General features: G+C 37.9%; 1 protein-coding gene across 3 annotated transcripts in view; it reads right to left on the minus strand.

The window, feature by feature from the left end:
* The window catches only part of SPIRE1 (spire type actin nucleation factor 1), a 208,903-nt gene that overhangs the window by 61,871 nt on the left and 130,267 nt on the right, over positions 1–16,765 (minus strand). For all 3 annotated transcript variants that reach the window (XM_036121718.2, XM_036121720.2, XM_036121721.2), the window contains exon 6: positions 6,962–7,126. In XM_036121718.2, the coding sequence (XP_035977611.1) occupies positions 6,962–7,126 (165 nt within the window). The remainder of the gene's footprint in view (positions 1–6,961; positions 7,127–16,765) is intronic.

Raw genomic sequence — 16,765 nt, forward strand, 5'->3', positions numbered from 1 at the left:
GGTGAGAGGAACAAATGCCTAGAAAGACATAAACTACAAAACTGATTAAAAAGGAAGGAAGGAAGAAAGTGATGGAGGGAGAAAGGGAGGAAGTAGAGAGAAAGAGAAAGGAGGGGCACCTGGGTAGCTCAATCGGTTAAGTGTCTGACTCTTGATTTAGGCTCAGTTCATAATCTCAGGATCATGAGACAGTACCATGTGTTGCGCTTAAGATTCTCTCTCTCTCTCTCTCTCCCTTTGCCCCTCGCCCCTGCTCACACACTCTCTCAAAAAAAAAAAAAAAAAAAAAAAAGAAGAGAGAAAGGAAATCTGAACAGACTTGTAATAGGTAAAAAAATTGAGTCAGCAATCAAAAATCTCCCAAAAAAGAAGAGCCCAAGACAAGAACACTTCACTGGTAAATTCTACTCAAACTTTTATTTTATTTTATTTATTTAAATTCAATTAGCCAACATATAGTACATCATTAGTTTTTGATGTAGTGTTCAGTGATTCATTAGTTGCATATAACACCCAGTGCCCATCACATCACGTGCCCTCCTTAATGCCCATCACCCAAAAAAGAATTAATCTCAATCCTTCCCAAATTATTCCAAAAATTAGAAAAGGAGATAACACTTCCTAATTTATTCGATGAGGCCAACATTACCCTCATATCAAGCTAGACATGGACATTATAATACTATGGATTAAATCAGTTCTGAATATGGATGCTAAACTCCTAACTCCTAGTAAGCTGACTTTAGCAGTATATTAAAAAGGATTATACATCATGATCAAGTGGGATTTATCCCATAAATGCAAGGATGGAAATATACACCACATTAATGGTAATATACCACATTAATGGAATGAAACAAAAGAACCCACATGATTGTCTTAATTGATGCAGAAAAAGGATTTGACAAAATTCTCACACCCTTCCATGATAAAAACACTCAACAAAGTTGGAATGGAAGGAAACTTCCTCAGCATGATAAGTCATTTGTGAAAATCCATAGCTACTCAATGATGAAAAACTGAATGCTTTCCCCCTAACATCAGAAAGAAGACATGGATGCCTGCTTTTTCCATTCAACACTGACATTTCTAGACAGGATAATTAAAAGGCACCCGATTGGAAAAAAAACAAAACAAAACAAAGGCACCCAGATTGGAAAAGAAGAAGTAAAAGTATCTCTCTTCGCAGATGACATGATCATATATATAAAAAATATCCTAAAGAATCCGTCAAGAAAACTATTAGTGCTAATAAACTGAGCAAAGTTGCAGGATATAGGAGCAACGTACACAAATCATTTGTATGTGTACATATATGTATATATAGTATGTATATGTATGTATAATGTATATACATTAAAAATGAATGATCCAGAAAAAAACAAAGAAAACAATCCCATTCCTAGTAACATCAAAAAGAATAAAATACTTAAGAACAAATTTAACCAATGAAGTGTAAGACTTGTATACTGAAAACCATAAAACACTGCTGAAAGAAATAAAAGAAGATATAAATGAATGGAAAGACATTCTATGTTTATGGATTGGAAGACTTAATATTGTTAAGATGACAATATAACCTAAAGTGATCTAGAGATTCAATACAATCTCTATCAAATTCTTACTGGTATTTTTTGCAGAAATCGAAAAACCTACTCTAAAATTCACATGGAATCTCAAGGAACCCTGAATTACCAAAACAATCTTGAAAAAGAAAAACAAAGTTGGTGGACTCACTTTTAGATCTTAAAGCTTATCACAAAGCTACAATAATTAACTATAATATATGTATTACATTATAATCACCCCACAATGTGGGATGGGCATAGGATAATCATAATAGATCAATGAAATAGAATTCAGAGTTGAGAAATAAACTCATGTATTCAACTGATTTATCACAATAGAGCCAAGACCATTAAATGGGGGTAAAAATAGTTTCTTCAGCAAATAAATAAATGATGCTGGGACAAACAGGTATCAAAATGCAAAAGAATTGGGTGCCTGGGTGGCTCAGATGATTAAGCTTCTGCCTTCGGCTCAGGTCATGATCCCAGGGTCCTGGGATCAAGTCCCACATTGGGCTCCCTGCTTAGTGGGGAGCCTGCTTCTCCCTCTACCTCTCTCTCTCTCTATCTCTTATGAATAAATAAATAAAATCTTTAAAAAAATGCAAAAGAATTATGTTTGATCTTTACCTCACACCATATACAAAAACGAACTTAAAACAGATCAAAGAGTTAAATGTATAGAAGTCTTAGAAGAAAACTTAGGGGTTAATCTCTATAACCTTAGATTTGGTAATGTATTTTTAGATATGACACCGAAAGCCTGAGCAACAGAGAGAAAGAATAGATAAATTGGACACTGGTAAAATTAAAACCTTTATGCTTCAAAGCACACTGTTAAGAGAGTGAAAAGACAACCTACAGAATGGGAGAAAATATTTGCAAATCATTCATCTGTCAAGAGTCTAATACCCATAGTATATAAAGAATTTTTATAACTCAACCATACAAAGACAAACAACACAATTAAAAAATAGGCACAGGATCTGAACTGACTTTTCTCCAAAGACATACAAATAGCCCACAAGCACATGAAAACACATATAACATCATTAGTCATTATGGAAATGCAAATCAAAACCACAATGAGATTTTACCTCATACTTACTATGGTAGGTATAATTAAAAACTAAAATGGACAGTAAAAAGTGTTGGCAAGAATATGGAGAAACTGAAACTCTCATACACTGCTGGTGGGAACATAAAATGGTGCAAGTGGTGTGGAAAGCATTCTGGTGATTTCACAATAAGTTAAACACAGAATTATTATATGATCCAGCCATTCCACTCTTAGGTATATACCCAAAAGAATCAAAAAGTTTTCAAACAAAAACTTGTACATGATTGTTCATAGCAGCACTATTCACAATAGTGAAAAGATGGAAAGAACCCAAATATCCATCATGTGATGAATGGATAATAAAACATGGTATATGCACATTAACAGAATGTTATTCCACCATAAGAAAGAATAAAGTACTCCTACATGCTACAATATGGATGAACCTAGAAAACATTATGCTAAATGAAAGAAGCCAGACACAAAACGTTACATATTGTATGATTCCATTTATATAAAATATCCAGAATAGGTAGATCCACTGAGACAGAAAGTAGAAAAGTAGTTGCCAGGGGCTCAGGGGAGGGAAGATTAGGAGTGATTGTTTCATGGCTACAGGGTTTCCTTTGGGGGTGATGAAATTATTTTGGAACTAGACAGAGGTGGAGGTTGCACAACACTGTGGATATACTAAATGCCACTGAACTGTATAGACACTTTAAAATAGGTAATTTAATGTGAATTTTACCTTAAAATGAATGAATGGGAGAAAGAAAAACCAGACTCTTTAAAAACCTTTCATTTACTACAGAAGAGTAATTGTTTATGCTTGTAAATACCTTCCAACTTGGATGCACAGTTCTTTGTCATTATGTCTATGTATAATCACATACCATTATTTCCCAAATACATGATCTTAAGTCTCACCCAATATTATATGTTTTACAACATATTACAACCCAGCTGAGACCTGTTAAATCAGCATCTACAAGAGAAATCCATCTCATGTAATTCTTTTTTTAAAAGATTTTATTTATATATTAGAGAGAGAGAGAGAACGAGTGGGGGGAAGGGCAGAGGGAGAGGGAGAAGCCAACTCCTGGTTGAGCAGGGAGCCCAAGGTGGGGCTTGATCCCAGGACCCTGGGATCATGACCTGAGCTGAAGGCAGACGCCCAATGGACTAAGCCACCCAGGTGCTCCTATCCCATGTAATTCTTAGTATCAGACAAGTTTAACTACTATTTAGCATTAATTATTTTTTCTGATGAAAAATAAAATGATTTAGCTATATTGTGGGTGACAGGTAAAAGACTTTAATTAGAAGTGTTAATAATTTATTAAGCAGAAGCAACATTTACTTATTTTAATCAATAATATGAATTTCTGAATAATTCCTTTAGGATAAGGAGGAAAATCATCTGTGATTACTGTTAAGTGTTCCCACTCAGGATAAAGTTCAGATAAGTAGGCATTTTTTAAAAGACAGCATTGCCAAGTATTGGCAACAGAAATTATCTTGCATTGTTGGTAAAAGTGTAAATTGGTACAGTCCTTCTGGAGAAAAGTTTGGCAACATGTATTAAAATTTAAAATGTACATAATCCTTGATCTATCCATCTCACCAACAGAAATTCAAACCAAGGAGATAATTAGATGAGGTGTTGGTTTGAGGATATTCATCATACTAATTAAAAAAATGAAAACTGGCAACAATCTAAATGTCTATTAATAGAGTCTTGGGTAAATAATTAACAGTGCACTAGGAAATACTGTGAAGACATTTAAAAAAGAAACCATCTACATTCATTCTTCATAGGAATTATAGAGTGCAAAGGGCTCCCATTATGGAGAACCTCTGTTTTTTTCTTGTGTCAAATCCCATTATTCCTCGGACTTTGAACATTGTTTTTTGGCATATAGACTCTTACACTTAGCTTATCACACCGTTGTTAATGCTTGCCTAATTACCAGTGGCTCCCACCATACTGTGAATTTCCTGAGAATAAGGACTGTATTATGTCCTTTTTCCAGAGTCTAGAATAGTGCCTGGCACACGAGAAGTGCTCAATAAATATTTGTTAAATTAGGGGCACCTGGGTGGCTCAGTTGGTTAAGCATCTGCCTTCGGCTCAGGTCCTGATCTCAGGATCCCAGGATGGAGCCCCACATCAGGCTCCCTGCTCAGTAGGGAGTCAGCTTCTCCTTCTCCCTCTGCTCCTTCCCCCTTCTTGTGTGCGTGCTCTCTCTCTGACAAAATCTTTAAAAAAATTTGTTAAATAAAATTAAGAAATACAAAAAAATGGTATATGTTTTTAAATGCTTAAATGCACTTGTAATCAAAGAAATATAGATTTTAAAAACAAAAGAGAATTTTCTCCCAGTCAAATTTGTCAATCCCAAAAGACACCCACTTTGGTCAAGGATAGGAAGAAATGGAAAAAACTATTATGTTGTAAATAGTAATCATCACAATATAACTAAAGGGCAATTTGGCCACGTGTGTAGCACACAGCACAGATTCTGAGGTAAGACAGAATGAAAATGAACTAGTTCAGACTTGGGCAGTTATGCAGCACCTCTAAACTTCAGTTTCCTCATTTGTAAAGGAAATCAGATTTACTAAGAAGTAAATCAACATGATACTTAGAGCTACAATATTGCAGCTTATTAAAATTAACAAAGAGCTACTTCAAGCTATTTATTTTTTTAAGTTTATTTAGTTAAGTAATCTCTATACCCAATTGGGGCTCAAACCCCTGACCCCAAGATCAAGAGTCACATGCTCTTCAGACTGAGCCAGCCAGGCACCCTACTTAAATCTACTTTAAAACTAAGCCATGTGTTTCATAAGAATCTTCCATATAAAATAACTAATTAAATTTTCTTAAAAAATGTGGATATAATTCATTAATTCATCCCACAACTATTTGCTGGGCACAGTATTCAGCAACTGGCTGTGTGTCAGGCACATGGGCTAGTCACAGGGGATATAACAGTGAAAGAACTAAGTCCCTATAATGGTAAGAGAGAGAGAAAGCGAATCTGAAAATACATGGCAATGTGAACTACTGAAACATGTGGGTAGAGAAGAGGAGAAGGCTTTATGAGGCGACACTTGAGCAGAGACCTGACAAGTGATAAAGCAAGTTATGTAGATGTGTGGGAAAAGAGAGTTCCAGGAAAAGGGGCAGCGAAGGCTCAGTTGCAGGAGCACGTGACAGCAACAGACACCAGCATGGCTAAGGAGGGGAAATCAACCAGGAAGGGTTGTAGGAGGTGAATTCTCAAAGGTAACCTGTATCAGACTCCATGGGGCTTTGCAGGCCAAGGTAGGGATGTGGAGTTTGTTCCAAGTGTGATGGAGAACAGTGGAAGGTTCTGAGCAGGGCAATGACATCATCACATTTTTACCTTAAGAGATTTACTCTGGCTATTTTGGGGGAAAATTGACTAAAAGGGGCAAGAGTGAAAGCAGGAAGGTCACTTAGAGGCCACCGTAATAGTGTGAGCGAGAGATGGTGGCTTGGAACGCAGACCATCTGAAGTGGTGGTGGTGAGCAGAAGTCACATTCAGGATGTATTTCAGACATAGTGCTGTTAGGATTCCACTTCTAAGAACCTAACTCAAAGATTTCACTGTTGCTATTCAAGAAGATTTAAATGAAAGGATACACAAAATAGGCTGCTTACAACTTGATACAAGTTGATGGTTTAATAAACTCTGGTATAGCCACAAAGCAATAAAAGAGGTAGTCATTTAGAAATGATGATTTTGAACACATAATGACACGGAAAAATGTTCACATACTATGTTAAGTGAAAATAACTGGTTACAAAACAAAGTGTTCAATATTAATCCATTTTGTCCAAATAAAATGTATAGAAAAAAGATTGGGGGTGCCTCGGTAGCTCAGTTGGTTAAGCATCCAACTCTTGATTTTTGCTCAGATCACGATTATAGGGTCATGACACTGAGCCCGTGTCAGGCTCTGTGCTTAGCGGGGAGTCTGCTTGAGAGTCTCTCTCCCTCTGCCCCTTCCCCTGCTTGCCTGCTCTCTCTTTCCCTAAAATAAATAAATAAATCTTAAAAAAAAGACTGAAAGTTATACACCAGCATGTTAACAAAATATCTCTCTGGGTTGTGAAATTACCCATTTGTCACTTTGCTTCTTTGAGCTTACTGTATTTTTCAAATTTTCTGTAATGACAGTGTATTACTTCTACAGGAAGAAATGATTTTGAAAATGTAATACTGAGAAGAACATTTTCAACAAATAAGATTACTGAAGAATAACCACTTCAATCTGTTAATAGTTTTCTTTGTTACTTACCATTACTTTTCGCAAAGTGTATCTTTTGGATCGAATATCATCCATTAGCATCTCATAAGGTGTGAGCTGATATTCAATGGGCAAAGGGTTGTACTGCCGCTCTTGGACCTTCTTAAGTTTTACTCCATTCCGTAAATCCCTCATCACCTGAACCCAGAATCGAGCCTAAAAGAACCAAGGGGGGAGAGATGTCCATGAATAAATTTACTAGTTTCCTCTAAATAGCTACAGTCACAGAGAAAAAATGAAGAGCTTGGTTTGCAAAACACTGAGTAAACCAAACAAAACCACTTTTTAAAATTAGCTTTAAGGATATTAAAATGTGGATAGAAAGCCAGTCAAGAATCATAAGCTCTTAAGTGCTGAATCACCTGAGTGTAAACCTTAACTCACCCACTGTGGAAGGCTGCATTAATGGGCTCAGTCCTGTTACGTGATTTTGCTCACTGAAGAGGAATGCATGTCCCACACCCCAATACTGGATTTGGCTATGTGATTTGCTTGGCCACTGAAACAGTAGTTGAAATGATGTGACCAAAGGCTGCAAAAGCAAACGCACAATGGGCTTGTCTCTGGTGCTTCTATTATTGCCATGAGAACCTCATGCCTGGACTGGCAGGCTGCCCAGGAGAAGGATGAGACATACATAGATTGGAGCTACCACAACTGATCTGTACACTCATAAGCTAAATAAATGTACTGCTTTATGCGACTATGATTCTGTAGTGGTTGGTTATTCAGCATTACTGTGACCACAGCTAATTGATATAACCACCTATTAGCTACCTGACATGAAGCAATTGCTTGACCTTTCTGAACCCTGGATTCCTCATCAATAAAAGAAAATGGTACTTCATAACTTGCTGAGATGGCCAGAACTGGTATACAGTGTTCTGTACATGGAAAATGCTCAAAAGTGATCATCTTTATGTTATCACTATCTTTGCACAAATTACTTAATATCCATTTTCTTCACAAATAATGGTGAGTTGCCTTGTTGGCCCTTCAAGAAAATGAGATATATATGAAGTTCTTATAATAATATAAGACACATCAAATATGTATATTATTATTATTACTATTATTATACATTAATCCATTTATTTTTCTGCCTAAAAGCTAAGGTGTAGTCTCTACTTCTGTGAAAAGTAAATCATTATGATATTTAACTGAAACACTGCAGTTTGTTGAAATTAATAACGGCTCAAATAGCTACTTAAATATATTTATTAAAAACCAAGTGATAAGGGTGTCTGGATAGTTCAGTCGGAAGAGCATGGGACTCTTGATTTCAGGGTTGTGAGTTTAAGCCCCATGTTGGGTGTAGAGATTACTTAAATAAATAAAAAAAACTTTAAAAAAAAGTGATGTATTTCCTAAGAATTATCTACATAAGATAACTCTGGATTAAATTTCTCAAAAACGTCTTCAAAAACAATTTATAATTTTAAAAACATGTATGCCATTTCTTGAATAAGAAAGGATTCGACACACTTACTACGATGGTATGTCCATTAGAATACCTTCTAAAATATTCCTATTTTAAACAGATTCTTAGATTCTGCCGTTAAAATTACTCTAATACAATATTCCTAAAATATTTAGATTTTTCTTTTGAGAATGCTCTTGTCCCAAATTCTCTTATACTCATTCCTTTAAGATCCAGTTCAAATATCATCTCATCTTTTATTTTTTTTTAATTTTTTATTGTTATGTTAATCACCATACATTACATCATTAGTTTTAGATGTAGTGTTCCATGATTCATTGTGCTCCCAGTGCTCCATGCAGAACGTGCCTTCTAATACCCTCTAATACCCATCACCAGGCTAACCCATCCTCCCACCCCCCTCCCCTCTAGAACCCTCAGTTTGTTTTTCAGAGTCCATCGTCTCTCATGGTCCCTCTCCCCCTCTGATTTCCCCCCCTTCATTCTTCCCCTCCTGCTATCTTCTTTTTTTTTTTTCTTAACATATATTGCATTATTTGTTTCAGAGGTACAGATCTGAAATTCAACAGTCTTGCACAATTCACAGCGCTTACCAGAGCACATACCCTCCCCAGTGTCTATCACCCAGTCACCCCATTCCTCCCACCCCACCCCCCACTCCAGCAAACCTCAGTTTGTTTCCTGAGATTAAGAATTCCTCATATCAGTGAGGTCATATGATACATGTCTTTCTCTGATTGACTTATTTCACTCAGCATAATACTCTCCAGTTCCATCCACGTCGTTGCAAATGGCAAGATCTCATTCCTTTTGATGGCTGCATAATATTCCATTGTATATATATACACCACATCTTCTTTATCCATTCACCTGTCGATGGACATTTTGGCTCTTTCCACAGTTTGGCTATTGTGGAAATTGCTGCTATAAACATCGGGGTGCACGTACCCCTTCGGATCCCTACATTTGTATCTTTGGGGTAAATACCCAGTAGTGCAATTGCTGGATCGTATGGTAGCTCTATTTTCAACTTTTTGAGGAACCTCCATACTGTTTTCCAGAGTGGCTGCACCAGCTTGCACTCCCACCAACAGTGTAGGAGGGTTCCCCTTTCTCCGCATCCCCGCCAAAATCTATCATTTCCTGACTTGTTAATTTTAGCCATTCTGACTGGTGTGAGGTGGTATCTCATTGAGGTTTTGATTTGGATTTCCCTGATGCCGAGCAATGTTGAGCACTTTTTCATGTGTCTGTTGGCCATTTGGATGTCTTCTTTGGAAAAATGTCTGTTCATGTCTTCTGCCCATTTCTTGATTGGATTCTTTGTTCTTTGGGTGTTGAGTTTGATTAGTTCTTTATAGATTTTGGATACTAACCCTTTATCTGATATGTCATTTGCAAATATCTTCTCCCATTCTGTCCGCTGTCTTTTGGTTTTGTTGACTGTTTCTTTTGCTGTGCAAAAGCTTTTTATCTTGATGAAGTCCCAATAGTTCATTTTTGCCCTTGCTTCCCTTGCCTTTGGCGATGTTTCTAGGAAGAAGCTGCTGTGGCTGAGGTCGAAGAGGTTGCTGCCTGTGTTCTCCTTTAGGATTCTGATGGACTCCTGTCTCACATTGAGGTCTTTCAACCATTTGGAGTCTATTTTTGTGTGTGGTGTAAGGAAATGGTCCAGTTTCATTCTTCTGCATGTGGCTGTCCAATTTTCCCAACACCATTTGTTGAAGAGACTGTCTTTTTTGCATTGGACATTCTTTCCTGCTTTGTCAAAGATTAGTTGACCATAGAGTTGAGGGTCCATTTCTGGGCTCTCTATTCTGTTCCATTAATCTATGTGTCTGTTTTTGTGCCAGTACCATACTGTCTTGATGATGACAGCTTTGTAATAGAGCTGGAAGTCCGGAATTGTGATGCCGCCAGCTTTGCTTTTCTTTTTCAACATTCCTCTGGCTATGCGGGGTCTTTTCTGGTTCCATACAAATTTTAGGATTATTTGTTCCATTTCTTTGAAAAAAGTGGATGCTATTTTGATGGGGATTGCATTGAATGTGTAGATTGCTCTAGGTAGCATTAACATCTTCACAATATTTGTTCTTCCAATCCATGAGCATGGAACGTTTTTCCATTTCTTTGTGTCTTCCTCAATTTCTTTCATGAGTATTTTATAGTTTTCTGAGTACAGATCCTTTGTCTCTTTGGTTAGATTTATTCCTAGGTATCTTATGGTTTTGGGTGCAATTGTAAATGGGATCGACTCCTTCATATCTCTTTCTTCTGTCTTGTTGTTGGTGTACAGGAATGCCACTGATTTCTGTGCATTGATCTTATATCCTGCCACTTTACTGAACTCCTGTATGAGTTCTAGCAGTTTTGGGGTGGAGTCTTTTGGATTTTCCACATAAAGTATCATATCATCTGCAAAGAGTGAGAGTTTGACTTCTTCTTTGCCGATTCGGATGCCTTTGATTTCTTTTTGTTGTCTGATTGCTGTGGCTCGGACTTCTAATACTATGTTGAATAGCAGTGGTGATAGTGGACATCCCTGCTGCATTCCTGACCTTAGGGGGAAAGCTCTCAGTTTTTCCCCATTGAGAATGATATTCGCTGTAGGTTTTTCATAGATGGCTTTTATGATATTGAGGTATGTACCCTCTATCCCTATACTCTGAAGAGTTTTGATCAAGAAAGGATGCTGTACTTTGTCAAATGCTTTTTCTGCATCTATTGAGAGGATTATATGGTTCTTGTTCTTTCTTTTATTAATGTATTGTATCACATTGATTGATTTGCGGATGTTGAACCAACCTTGCAGCCCAGGGATAAATCCCACTTGGTCGTGGTGAATAATCCTTTTAATGTACTGTTGGATCCTATTGGCTAGTATTTCGGTGAGAATTTTTGCAGCCAGGTTCATCAAGGATATTGGTCTGTAATTCTCCTTTTTGATGGGGTCTTTGTCTGGTTTGGGGATCAAGGTAATGGTGGCCTCATAGAATGAGTCTGGAAGTTTTCCTTCCATTTCTATTTTTTGGAACAGTTTCAGAAGAATAGGTATTAAGTCTTCTTTAAATGTTTGGTAGAATTCCCCTGGGAAGCCATCTGGCCCTGGGCTTTTGTTTGATGGGAGATTTTTTTTTTTTTTTTTTTTAAAGATTTTATTTATTTATTTGAGAGAGAGAATGAGAGATAGAGAGCACATGAGAGGGGGGAGGGTCAGAGAGAGAAGCAGACCCCCTGCCGAGCAGGGAGCCCGATGCGGGACTCGATCCCGGGACACCAGGATCATGACCTGAGCCGAAGGCAGTCGCTTAACCAACTGAGCCACCCAGGCGCCCTGATGGGAGATTTTTGATGACTGCTTCAATTTCCTTAGTGGTTATGGGTCTGTTCAGGTTTTCTATTTCTTCCTGGTTCAGTTTTGGTAGTTGATACTTCTCTAGGAATGCATCCATTTCTTCCAGGTTATCTAATTTGCTGGCATAGAGTTGCTCATAATATGTTCTTATAACTGTTTGTATTTCTTTGGTGTTGGTTGTGATCTCTCCTCTTTCATTCATGATTTTGTTGATTTGGGTCATTTCTCTTTTCTTTTTGATAAGTCTGGCCAGGGGTTTATCAATCTTGTTAATTCTTTCAAAGAACCAGCTCCTAGTTTCGTTGATCTGTTCTACTGTTCTTTTAGTTTCTATTTCATTGATTTCTGCTCTGATCTTTATGATTTCTCTTTTCCTGCTGGGTTTAGGCTTTATTTGCTGTTCTTTCTCCAGCTCCTTTAGGTGTAGGGTTAGGTTGTGTACTTGAGACCTTTCTTGTTTCTTGAGAAAGGCTTGTATTGCTATATACTTTCCTCTTAGGACTGCCTTTGCTGCATCCCAAAGATTTTGAATAGTTGTGTTTTCATTTTCATTGGTTTCCATGAATTTTTTTAATTCTTCTTTAATTTCCTGGTTGACCCATTCATTCTTTAGTAGGATGCTCTTCAGCCTCCATGTATTTGAGTTCTTTCCGACTTTCCTCTTGTGATTGAGTTCTAGTTTCAAAGCATTGTGGTCTGAAAATAGGCAGGGAATGATCCCAATCTTTTGGTACCGACTGAGACCTGATTTATGACCTAGGATGTGATCGATTCTGGAGAATGTTCCATGGGCACTAGAGAAGAATGTGAATTCTGTTGCTTTGGGATGGAAGGTTCTGAATATGTCTGTGAAGTCCATTTGGTCCAGTGTGGCATTTAAAGTCTTTATTTCCTTGTTGATCTTTTGCTTAGATGATCTGTCCATTTCAGTGAGGGGGGTGTTAAAGTCCCCCACTATTATTGTATTGTTGTCGATGTGTTTCTTTGCTTTTGTTATTAATTGCCTTATATAATTGGCTGCTCCCATGTTAGGGGCATAGATATTTACAATTGTTAGATCTTCTTGTTGGATAGATCCTTTAAGTAGGATATAGTGTCCTTCCTCATCTCTTATTACAGTCTTTGCTTTAAAATCTAATTTGTCTGATATAAGGATTGCCACCCCAGCTTTCTTTTGGTGTCCATTAGCATGGTAAATGGTTTTCCATCCCCTCACTTTCAATCTGGGGGTGTCTTTGGGTCTAAAATGAGTCTCTTGCAGACAGCATATCGATGGGTCTTGTTTTTTTATCCAATCTGATAGCCTGTGTCTTTTGATTGGGGCATTTAGCCCGTTTACATTCAGGGTAACTATTGAAAGATAGGAATTTAGTGCCATTGTATTGCCTGTAAGGTGACTGTTACTGTATATTGTCTGTGTTCCTTTCTGGTCTGTTGCTTTTAGGCTCTCTCTTTGCTTAGAGGACCCCTTTCAATATTTCTTGTAGAGCTGGTTTTGTGTTTGCAAATTCCTTTAGTTTTTGTTTGTCCTGGAAGCTTTTTATCTCTCCTTCTATTTTCAATGACAGCCTAGCTGGATATAGTATTCTTGGCTGCATATTTTTCTCGTTTAGTGCTCTGAATATATCATGCCAGTCCTTTCTGGCCTGCCAGGTCTCTGTGGATAGGTCTGCTGCCAATCTAATGTTTCTACCATTGTAGGTTACATATCTCTTCTCCCGAGCTGCTTTCAGGATTTTCTCTTTGTCTCTGAGACTCGTAATTTTACTATTAGATGTTGGGGTGTTGACCTATTTTTATTGATTTTGAGAGGGGTTCTCTGTGCTTCCTGGATTTTGATGCCTGTTTCCTTCCCCAAATTAGGGAAGTTCTCTGCTATAATTTGCTCCAATATTACCTGCTGCCCCTCTCTCTCTTTCTTCTTCTTCTGGGATCCCAATTATTCTAATGTTGTTTCGTCTTATGGTATCGCTTATCTCTCGAATTCTGCCCTCGTGATCCAGTAGTTGTTTATCTTTTTCTCAGCTTCTTTATTTTCCATCATTTGGTCTTCTATCTCAGTGATTCCCTCTTCTGCCTCATTTATCCTAGCAGTTAGCGCCCCCATTTTTGATTGCACCTCATTAATAGCCTTTTTGATTTCAACTGGGTTAGATTTTAGTTCTTTTATTTCTCCAGAAAGGGTTTCTCTAATAACTTCCATGCTTTTTTCAAGCCCAGCTAGTATCTTTAAAGTGATGATTCTGAACTCTAGATCCAACATCGTACTAATGTCCGTACTGAGTAGGTCCCTGGCAGTCGGTACTACCTCTTGTTCTTTCAGTTGAGGTGATTTTTTCCGCCTTGTCATTTTGTCCAGAGGAGAACAGATTAATGAGAGAACAAATGCTAACAGGGTAACAATGTCCCCAGAAAATATACTCTAAACAAATCAGAAAAGACCTGACACCAGGGGAAAAGAAAGGGAAAGAGAGAAAAAAGAAAAAGAAAAAGATAAAGATAAAAACAAACAAAAACAGAACAAAACAAAAAAAAGCAGAATATGATCAAATATGATCAGGCTGGTACATAGATCAGTGCCACATACTAGATTTTGGGTGTATTTTGGTCTGTTAGAAGAAAGTGCCTCCCAAAATTTTAAAGAAAGAAAAACTTATATATGTACAAAAATAAGGGTTGATATGATGAAGGGATGGAATATGACTGTAAAGATGAAAATTAAAAAAATTTTATAAAAGGAATTGATAAGTTGTTTGAAAAAAGAAGATGATTTAAAAAAAAAGAAAAGAAAGAAAAAAGAAAAAGGGAGAGAATGTGATCAGGCAGGAGAGTAGAAAAAAACCATACACTAGAGATTTAGGGTATATTTTGATCTGTTAGAAGAAACTATCTCAAAATTTTAAAGAGAGAACAACTTATATATATATATATGCCAAAAATATGGGTAACTACTATGAAGGGATAGAATATGACTCTAAAATGAAAAATAAAAATGTTTTTTAAAAAAGGGATTGATAAGATGTTGGTTGAAAAAGGGAAAAAGAAAAATTCAAAAAAAAAAGAAAAAAGAAAAAAAGACAGTTAAAAAAAACAATTAACTTTGATAAAAAAGCCATGAATTCTATGTGCAGTATTCCCCTAGCGCTGGAGTTCTGCCGTTCTCATTGATAGGTAAACTTGGTCTTGGCTGGCTGTTCTCACTGATCTTCTGGGGGAGGGGCCTGTTGCCGTGGTTCCCAAATGTCTTTGCCGGAGGCGGAATTGCCCCGTCCTTGCCCGGTCCAGGCTAAGTAATCTGCTCGGGTTTGCTCTCGGGAGCTTTTGTTCCCTGCAAGCTTTCCGTACAGCTTTGGAGGCAGAGAGTGAAAATGGCGGCCTCCCACTCTCCGCCCTGGAGGAACCGAGAACTCGGGGCCCCGCTCCTCAGTGAGCCCCCAGAGAAAAAGCAGTCAGTCACTCCCGTCTCCCCGGTCTCCGGCCGCACTCCGTGCTCACCCGGCCTGTGACCGAGCGTTTCTATCTCTGGCACCCGACCCCGCAAGGAGTCTCCAAACTCAGCAGATCCCTGCGGTGCGCTCCCGCACCTCTCCTCCCGGGGGGAAGAAGGTGAGTCTCCCCGGATCTGCCGCTTGTTGGGTCCCTGCTGGAGGAGCAGTGGCCTGACTGTGCCCCGGATCACAGTTTATGGCAACCCCGAGCTGAGAGCCCGCACCTGGGCTCCATCTCTGCAGCCGGCTTCCCCACTCCGATACCTGGGAGCTCTGCCACACTCAGGCATCCCCGGTCTTTCTGTGACCCCGAGGGTCCTGAGACCACACTGTTCCACTAGGTTTCCACCCCCAGCTTAGCCACTGGAGCGACGTCCCTCAGCGAAGCCGACTTCTAAAAGTTCCGATTTTGTGCTCCGTGGCTCTATCACTTGCCAGAAGCGGCCAACAGAGGCCCCTCCCCTGCCGTCTATCCTCCCGAATATCGCCTCAGATTCACTTCTCCGCACGTCCTACCTTCCAGAAAGTGGTCGCTTTTCTGTTCAGAGTTGTTGCTATTCTTTTCTTTGATCTCCTGTTGAGTTTGTAGGTGTTCAGAATGGTATGATCCCTATCCAGCTGAATTCCTGAGACCAGACGAAATCCAGGTCTCCTACTCCTCCACCATCTTGCTCCGCCCCCTCATCTCATCTTTTAAAATTCTGTCTCTTTTCTTGACCTCCCCAGGCTTTAAGAAAAAACTGACATATGTGAAACTTTGAATTCTCAAAACAGATAAATTAGAGGATAATTACTCACATTTGAAGATTTTGCTATAATTATGAAAGGATTCAAACAGACCTTTTATATAGCCAGTTCTTTATATATTATCATTTGGCAAAAATTTTCAGAAATTTAATTCAGAAATTAAAGTCATAGTTAGCATATAAAATAATATACAACTGTCATTGTATGTATTCCCAGAGATTTTATTTACCTCATATTCCACCAGGGAGATCCTGAGATGTTTAGATCCTGCCATTAAAAATATCCTAACTCTCCCTCATTCTATTCCTCATTCTTTACTCATTTCTTTCTAATATTTCTAAATAATTCATTTTAATGGTCTTATAAGAAACAGACTGGTGATCTAGGCAAATGGAACTCTCTATGCAGTTAGTGCATCTCTTGTCAGTGATCCTACTAGTTTTTAAAAGAGCTTGCCTTAAGGCAATAAATTAAATTTTTAGTTCAAGTTTATATTAACTGTTTGCTAAATTCTGACCACCTGGAGTTATTTATCTGGTTTCCATGTCTAAGAAAAAAATTTAAAATTTTTTAGCCAAGATGAAATACATCTGGAAAAAGACTACCAGAGTATTCTACACAAAGGAAACTTGATAATCAATATTATTCTAAAATGACAATACTCACTTATAAGATAATACAGCCTACTTGTTTTTTAACCTTACTCTTAAATGTTCCAGATTAATTTCATTCCAAATATCTCAGTAAAGATATCATCAATAAAT

This window comes from Halichoerus grypus, chromosome 13, assembly GCF_964656455.1.
Source record: "Halichoerus grypus chromosome 13, mHalGry1.hap1.1, whole genome shotgun sequence".
Taxonomy (NCBI): Eukaryota; Metazoa; Chordata; class Mammalia; order Carnivora; family Phocidae; genus Halichoerus; species Halichoerus grypus.